General features: G+C 30.5%; 1 protein-coding gene across 1 annotated transcript; it reads left to right on the top strand.

Annotated features, from left to right (window-relative positions):
* The first annotated feature begins 6,986 nt into the window (after positions 1 to 6,986).
* Positions 6,987 to 8,862, top strand: LOC113374213 (U3 small nucleolar RNA-associated protein 6 homolog). The gene has a single exon (XM_026614394.1). It carries the CDS (start codon positions 7,144 to 7,146, stop codon positions 8,842 to 8,844), a length of 1,701 nt encoding a protein of 566 aa, XP_026470179.1. The 5' UTR covers positions 6,987 to 7,143; the 3' UTR covers positions 8,845 to 8,862.
* The last annotated feature ends 246 nt before the right edge of the window (positions 8,863 to 9,108 follow it).

Below are 9,108 nucleotides of genomic sequence, written 5' to 3'. Positions count from 1 at the left end.
ACAGAAATATGATAATATGATCAAAATGAAAATGATAAAATAAATGAGTGGATTATGAGAACAGGATATTAAAAATGATAGAAATTTTTTGAAAGTTATGGAAAATTTTTTTAAGAAAGGATTAATGATAAAATTGAATTAATTACCTGTATGTTTGAATATCCGTTAGCACTTTTTCACTAAACAAGAATTTGTGAGTTATTTTTCCGCCGAATAGTTAACTTTTGTAAATCAAAATTACTAAAAGTGTTGTCTTTTTTTTAAATTATTATTTGAAAAACAAATAATATTGTATTCGATGTTATACTATTGGTTTTTGGAAACGAACTAACTGTATTTGGTGGTTCATATGTAGCACGTGTAAACACTTTGTGTTTCCTAAACATATTGTTTGCTTAAATCTCATCAACATCATGTTTCTTGACAGATGTCCTGAAGATGAAACGTACCTAGTTCCGAAACGTTGACAGTAAACAAATAATTAAATAAAGAAATTGTTTATTAAAAACTTTTCTTGTTTTTATTTTGTATTATTTTAGATTCTTGTTCGAAACTCTACAAAATATACACAAATCCAAGACTCTACCATTCAATATATATATATATATATATATATATATATATATATATATATATATATATCTTCTATTATATAAAAATAAGTCGAGTTTTCCTTCCTGACGAAATAACTCTAGAACGCACGAACCGATTTCGACAATTTTGCATTCGTTGGAAAGGTCTCGGGCTCCGCAAGGTTTATAGCTAAGAAAATTAGTTGTGCATGGCATCGTGCCTTAATGCAAGCTGCTGGAACTTCACGCACCGTAATTAAAAATTCGAGTAATAGTAATAAAAATAATCATAACTGTTTTAAATAATTTCAAATAGATTATCTTTTATATATATAAAAATAAGTCCGGTTTTTCTTCCTGACAAAATAACTCCAGAACGCACGAACCGATTTCGACAATTTTGCATTCGTTCGAAAGGTCTCGGGCTCCGCAAGGTTTATAGCTAAGAAAATTAGTTGTGCATGGCGTCGTGCCTTAATGCAAGCTGCTGGAACTTTACGCACCGTAATTAAAAGTTCGAGTAATGACATTAGTGAGAATTATCAGAATTATGCTTGGTTAAGTCAACGAGCAATTCTTGCCGCAAAGAATAATGATGTACACGCCCTGAATTTCACCATACAATCAAAAATTGCTGGCGATTTGGTGACATACCGAAGATTCTGACTGGTTTTCCGTTTGACTTCAAACGATATCCAGTTCGCCTTGCGTTCGCAATAACATGTCGCAAGGCCAATTGCTTAGTGTTTGCGGGATAAATTTCAAATAGATTATTTAGAAAATCATTGTTTTTCACATGGGCAGTTATACGTTACCTGTTCACAAGTTGGAAAACCATCCGCTTTGTTTGTGTTAACGTCAGACCAAAAAACAAAAAATGTGGTTTACCAAAGATCACTTCCATAAATGGATAATTTGCGGGTTCACTTTCATTTACTTAGAGAAGTTCAAGTAAAAAACACTTCATTTTTGTAATCAAAATAAATTCGTTACTGTTGTATAATAAAATCAAATTTCTCCTTTTAAAATATAAAACAAACAAAAAATTTCTTCATCTTTCTCACGAAACTATCTGGTGGCGAAACGGAGTTCGTCGGGTTTGCTATATATATATATATATATATATATATATATATATATATATATATATATATTACTCCGAAATTTGTTAAAGGACTTACTTTTTTCTAATTTTATTTTCAAAGTACATGCATCCAAGAATATAAAACCAAAATTTCAATTGTTTATTCTGCACGGTACGTCCTGAAGAGCTCCTCAAAATCCATAAGTGCAATATAACATCAGTTTTTAGAAACTTTTCTTCTAATATAAAGACAATAGGAGTCATTAAATAACAAAAAATTACGATTGCCAGAACACCCATACACACTGAAGTTGGCTCCGGTGTTGCCCATAACCTGTCAAAATGTTCAGCAGTGTTGCTTTCTGCAAATCATTTAGGGAATATTTAGTGCAATTCTTCTACCACGCGTCTGAAGACTCGATCTCATTTTTTCTTGTAGCGTTGTATCGTGTCGTGTCCGCCATTTTCTGTTCAAGTATATTCTGATTGTGCGTTTTAATTCATTTTTTGTTTGCAGTTATGCCTTTCCATTTCGTTCTTTATGATTCTTTCATTTATTTCATTTAATTTTATATTGTTCTTTCCTCTGCGGTTACTATTTTGGTGCTCTCAATCGATTCGCTTGTGCACGTTTCTTCTTAAGTAAGGCTTATTATTATTTTTGTTACATTAACATGTTTTATTATAATTCGTTCTGTTTCTTTTCATTTATATTTCTTACTGCGCTTTTTGAAATTAACAAATTTACTTCTTCATTAGGTTTATTTTATTTGAGGGTTATTATCTCACTTTCTATATTAAGGTCTAGCTTAGGTTCCACTTTCTTTACCTTCTTTTCACATTTAGGTCTAGCTGCTTCCATATTATTTTGCTACTTTTTACATTTAGGTCTAGCTTAGTACTTTTTACATTTAGGTTCGTTACTAGCTTAGCTTCCATATTATTTAGGTACTTTTAACATTTAGTTCTAGCTTAGGTTTCATATTATTTAAGTCATTTTTACATTTAGGTTCGTTACTACCTTAGCCATATTATTTAGGTATTTTTAACATTTAGGTCTAGCTTAGGTTCCATATTATTTAAATACTTTTTACCTTAGGTTCCATATTATTTAGGTACTTTTAACATTTAGGTCTAGCTTAGGTTCCATATTATTTCAGTAGTTTTTACATTTAGGTTCGTTAATAGCTTAGCTTCCATATTATTTAGGTACTTTTTACTTACGTTTACATTACTTTCTATTTCATTCTCTAGCCTTTAGTTCATACTCATTTCACAATTTATACAATTTAGTCACTTTGCTCCTTATTCTCGATATCTATTTTATTTGTAATTTATCCAATAAACCAACATGGACTTTGTTTGTAGTGAATGCAAAACCACGTTTACAGCTCGTAGCTCTTTATATCGACACTTCAGGAGACAGCATGACAAAGAGCAATTCGTGTCAATTTTGTTATAAAACCTTTAAAACCATATATACTATATCGATATGTATGCCAAGTGCATTGTAATATCCCTGCATTGTAATATCTAATGTTTTCTATAACATAGGTCAAATTGTAAATAATATAATGTGTATATATTTCATTTTTAATAAAAATGTTTATCCGAAAAGATGTTGTTCTTTAACTATGTTTGGTATTGTCATGGCAATATTGTTAAAATTTGTATGAGATACACCTCATTATTTTAGAACATTCTAAATATCATTATATTTATATACAATTACTATAAATGCGATATATGAATAATATATATATATTGAAATATGTGAGTTGAGTGTTGATATATAATTCGATAAAACGAAAGACTGAAAATATCAAAATTTAATACATATCATATGTTTGACTTCATTTTATTATATGATTATAAATATATACACAAAATATAAATAAGTTGTGTTCTAATGAACAGAGCTTACATCAAGAACTTTGATGTTCATTTAATATCTAAGCGTGTAAATTCCTGGCCTTAATTCCATGAGAAATGTAAATAAAACTGACAATAAAGTTAAAACATAGAAAATAGTGTGAGTAACTACAATAACTAATCTAAAACACTCTTTAATGTCCTAATCAAACAAAATTTATCGTTTTTCGTAATAATATTCGCTAACAAAGAACATTTCACTGTGAAAGCAATTCTTTCATGGAGGTTATATGTGTTATTTTGACGTTTCATTTGCGAATGACAGTTCGGGTGTATTACACAGTGTCTTTTGTCTCTGAATGTTGGTAAGTCGTTTTTTTTTTTGACGTTTGTTGGGTGTCTCAGTACATGGCATATTTTTTGGGTTTTAACGGGGTGTGAACCAAAATACCGGGAGAGAGAAACGTCTATATTATTATATTGTCTAGGACCTAACCAATACTGTTCCTAGGTTAAAGATACTATTAAAACTGTCAGGCCATAGATAAAATAGCGGAGAAGAGCTGCCAGCGTTTATTCTCATTGACATATGGTTTCTTCGTGTGTACACATATCGTGGGATGGCGCTCGCTCCAATATTGTGTAGCGACCTGGCAACCCACATCGAACCTCAATTTGACAGTTAAACATTATCTTTGGCTCATCATGTTGGCAATACTACGCGAGAACCAAAGTGCAAGCTTTAGGGTCGGAACTCTCTCTTCCGTCTGCTGCCGAACAGTCAACATCATAAATTACAATACTTTCCTTTTCATTTTCAATACTCAAATATTTATGTACATTTTATAAATAATAAATTTAATCGCACATAGTGTTGTTACTATTTCATTATAAATAAAATATATTATATATAGACCACAGTTTCTATAATTGGTGACCCCAAAAGTGAATAAAAACACGCATAAAGTGAGAAGGAAGTGAAACATGTGCATAATTTACAAGTGAGCAAGAAATACAGAACGTTCTAGTACCTACAATGGAGACTCCGACCACGCACATTGAGATCAACAACAACACGTGCTCAATAAATCACTCATTAACCTGGAAAATGAGTCGATTTTAAGCACCACGGCAGCGGACAGGGAGCACCAAGCAAACATGGCAAACGCCATACAACACGGCCACAATCAAGCGAACAACGCACCAAGCAAACATGGCAGCAACCGCCATACAAAACGGCCACAAGCAAACAAACAATGCTCCAAGCAAACATGGCAAACGCCATACAACACGGCCACAATCAAGCGAACAACGCACCAAGCAAACATGGCAGCAATCGCCATACAATACGGCCACAAGCAAGCGAACAACGCACCAAGCAAACATGGCAGCAACCGCCATACAAAACGGCCACGGCCACAAGCAAGCAAACGATGCACCAAACAACATGGCGACCGCCAGCAAAAACGGCCACGGCCACAAACAAACAAAAATTAATCAAACAAAAACTTAAAAAAAAAAAACTCAAAAAAAAAATTTACAAGAAAATTCAAGATGGCAGCCCGAAGTTCAAGATAAACTTTTCGCCGGGGGGGAGTGATCTGTAGCGACCTGGCAACCCACATCGCACCACAATTTGACAGTTAAACATTATCTCTGGTTCATCATGTTGGCAACACTGCGCGAGAACCAAAGTGCAAGCTTTAGGGTCGGAACTCTCTCTTCCGTCTGCTGCCGAACAGTCAACATCATAAATTACAATACTTTCCTTTTCATTTTCAATACTCAAATATTATGTACATTTTATAAATAATAAATTTAATCGCACATAGTGTTGTTACTATTTCATTATAAATAAAATATATTATATATAGACCACAGTTTCTATAATTGAACAAAGACCAAAAACCAAACCGTTGTGGATCGCGACTTCCCAAACTTTGATGGAGTTTTATATTCAAAACACTTTTCAAGGTTAAAACATTTTAGAATAATCTTTAAAACCGTGAATAATCAAACAAAGTTCAAAAATGTAATCAGCACGGTTCGAAACTGATATCATTCGAATAGTTTTTGAACTATCAAAATCGGTTCAGGATTTTTGGCTAAAACGTGGAAGTAAAATTTTGTATTTATCTGTTAATTGTAAAAGAACGACTCGGTTCATGACCATTTTAGGCATGTACTTATACACACGCCTATAAATACCTTTTTCAATTTTTGTATCCAATGATGACTTGAAGAATGACTTAAAACGTAAAAAAAATATAAAAGTTTCAAATCGGATTTTCTGACAAAAACAAAGTTCTCGTGTTTTCCTTCAGCAAATTATATAATTATTTGTTAAAAAAGAAAAATGATGGCTTAAGTTTATGAAAATAAAGTTATATATATATATATATATATATATTATATATGTATATATATATATATTAGGGTGGTCCTTAATATGGACATTTTCGAATTTCCTTGCTCCCAAGGGCTCAAATGGTTCCAAATTGATAAAAAACAATTCTCTCAAAGTTTTAGCTCTTAATATTGTATTTTAGATAGTGCGCAATTCAATCAAAGTTTTGTATGGAAAAAGCATGAAAAAATTTTCAAAAATTTTAAAAATATTTTTAGATAAAATTTAACAAACAAATGGATAAGTTTTATTCAAAATTTGTTGCTAAGTTATACCTAAAATTTTTTTTTAATTTTCAAAATGTTTTCCATGCTATTTCCATATGAAGTTTGATTGAATTGCGCACTATCTAAAAGTTAATATTAAGAGCAAAAACTTTCAGAGAATTGTTAAGATTTGGTAAGATTTAAGCAAACAATATGTTTAAGGAAAGCAGAAGATGGTAGATTTTTTATATAAAATAAATAAAATTGTGGGAAAAATAATGTATAGAAAATACATACATAAAAATGATAAAAATAAATGAGTGGATTATATAACTAAATATTAAAAATGTTAAAAATTAGAAAGTTTTAGAAAGTTTTAAGAAAAGGTTACTAAAAAAAAACGAATTAATTACCTTTATGATTGATTGTACACTAACACTTTTTCACTAAAAAAGATTTTATCAAAAAAGTTATTCTTTTCAGACGAAGAAACAAATTTTGTAATTCAAAATTTCTTTGAATTATGTCTTTTTTGAGTTTGCTATGTAAAATTTGTAATGTCATGAATATTTTATAGTTTGGAAAAGTATTAAGAACTCGTCATCTTGCTGCCTTAGACAAAGTTGTCAGACAAAGAGCGAGTCCCACAGTTTCGAAAACACTGAGTAACAAGTTATATCCATTGAGAATTCTCTTGTTGGCAATCTGCATCTTCAATCTACAAATTTCAACATTTGACAGTTTTCAACATTTTGTAATGTAGAAAGTAAACAAAAATGACATAAATAATAGATAATAACGTTGATATGTAAATAATTTGAAAGTTTAAATTTATTGACAAGATATTCTGGATTTTCAATAGTCATAACAATAATCATTAAATTGAAATTTAAACACAAGTTGTACTAACCCGTAATTTTGTTGATTAACCTATAGTTTATAGTTAGAACTGTAATTGAACGTGTTGCTTGTAATTACGATTAAAAATTAAAAGCAATTAAAATGAACGACTTTGTCGACAGTCATGTCGAGAGCATGATTACGGAAATGAAACTGATGCTACGATATAATCTTTTTACTAAGGATGAAGTTGAGTTGCTGATTAGAAGACGCAAAAATTTTGAAAATCAATTAAAAAAGCATACTAAATCTAAAACTGACTATGTGAATCTCATAACTTTGGAAACAAATCTTTTTCGAGAACTCAAAAAACGACGAGAGCAATACAATATGAAGAAAGACGTAGACAAAATTGATTTTCCTTTAGCACGACATATAGATAGCTTGTACAAAAATGCACTCAATTCTTTTGCCAGTGATGTTTATTTATGGACATCATACATTCAATTTTGTACAACTGCTGGATTTAATGATTCAATTTCTAAAGCATTTGGTAAAATGTTACAAATACATTCTGGTAAACCTCAGCTATGGCTTATGGCAGCTAAGTGGGAAAAAGAGAAAAATAGATCATTGGAAAATGCCCTTGCTTATTTAGTTCGGGGTTTAGTACATCACACAAATGACGTTCTGTTGCATACTGAAGCTTTTAATATATCGCTATTACAAGCACGAGATAAAAATGTACCAGACATTACTCAAGCTGAAATAACATACGATTCAGCTTTGAAAAATGTAAAGGATGTTCATTTTCTTATAGGTTTGCTTAAAATTTGTGAGCGCTATAATTTTGTTGAGAATTTGGAGAAAAAGATAATTAATGATTTAAAAGCCATGTTTCCTAAAGATGAAATTGTTTTTCATACTATTGCACAAAAAGCTCTACTCAATAGAAATTCAAATCAATTAAACTCTACCGAAAGATTTGAATTATGCATTTCTATGTACAAAGATGCAGTTAAAGAGTTACCTACAGAAAAAATGTGGTGTTATTATATTGATACCCTAATAGAGTTAAATGAAGATAAAGACATATTTATAGTAGATGAGAGAAAGGCTTTAGAAATAGCACTGGAAGATGGTTATAAAGCAAATATGTTAAGTGTAAGGCATTACCTACAATGGTTTGATATTCTAAGTTCCCAAATTGGCAACGAAGAAAAAATATTAAAAATTATGAATGAAGTAACTTCCAAAAATGAAGACTCTTTAGATCTCTGGAAGGCTTCTTTACGATTTCATATAAAACACAGTGACTCTGCAATGGTTAAACAAGTTTTTGACCAAGCAGTCGCAGCACTAGGAGAAAATTCTTTAGCAATTTGGAAAATAATGATAATGTATTATTTAATAGACCTGGACTGTAATGATAAATTGAGAATTCTATACATAGAGGCTTTGAAACAGCCAGCAGCAATTTCAGAGTTTATAAAACCTAGATATTTAGAATGGTTAACTGTAACCAGAAATATAGTTTGGGCTCGAAATGCATATAGAGCAATGGCCACACTACCTCCCTTTTGCTTGGAGTTGCATAGAAAAATGGCATTTTTAGAATCTTTGCAGTCTGAGCCTGATTTCAAAAATTGGAGAGATAGTTATTCAAATGCTGCATATTTGTTTGGCAAAAATAATAAAGATGTTTGGATAGATTTTATTAAGTTTGAGATGGAGCATGGCGATGCTTCACAAATACCTCAAATCTGTGAAAAGGCCAAAGAAAATTTGAACCCTGCATTGTTAGATATATTCCAATTAGACTTTAATAAAATGGCATGCTCGAAATTAGAGAATGAGAAATAGAAACTTTAACAATTTTATTTTCCAAAATACATACATATATGTATGTATATATATGTGTGTAATTTGAAATAAATTAAACATTATTTGTAATATATATATATATATATATATATATATATTTGTTTAGGTTATTTAACTTTGATGTTAATATATATATATATAAATACAGAACACTTATTGACTTAAACCTTTTCTTATTTTTTGCATGAATCTGGAATCTTTGAAATAAAATAGAAAATGTGGCGCAATCAGATCTTTTATATT

The sequence above is a fragment of the Ctenocephalides felis genome, unplaced genomic scaffold, assembly GCF_003426905.1.
Source record: "Ctenocephalides felis isolate EL2017-DRISC unplaced genomic scaffold, ASM342690v1 CF-g0.4_SCAFFOLD_01661, whole genome shotgun sequence".
NCBI classification, from domain to species: Eukaryota; Metazoa; Arthropoda; class Insecta; order Siphonaptera; family Pulicidae; genus Ctenocephalides; species Ctenocephalides felis.
The sequence above is the reverse complement of the archived record's forward strand: the minus strand, read 5'-3'. Positions and strand labels throughout refer to the sequence as shown.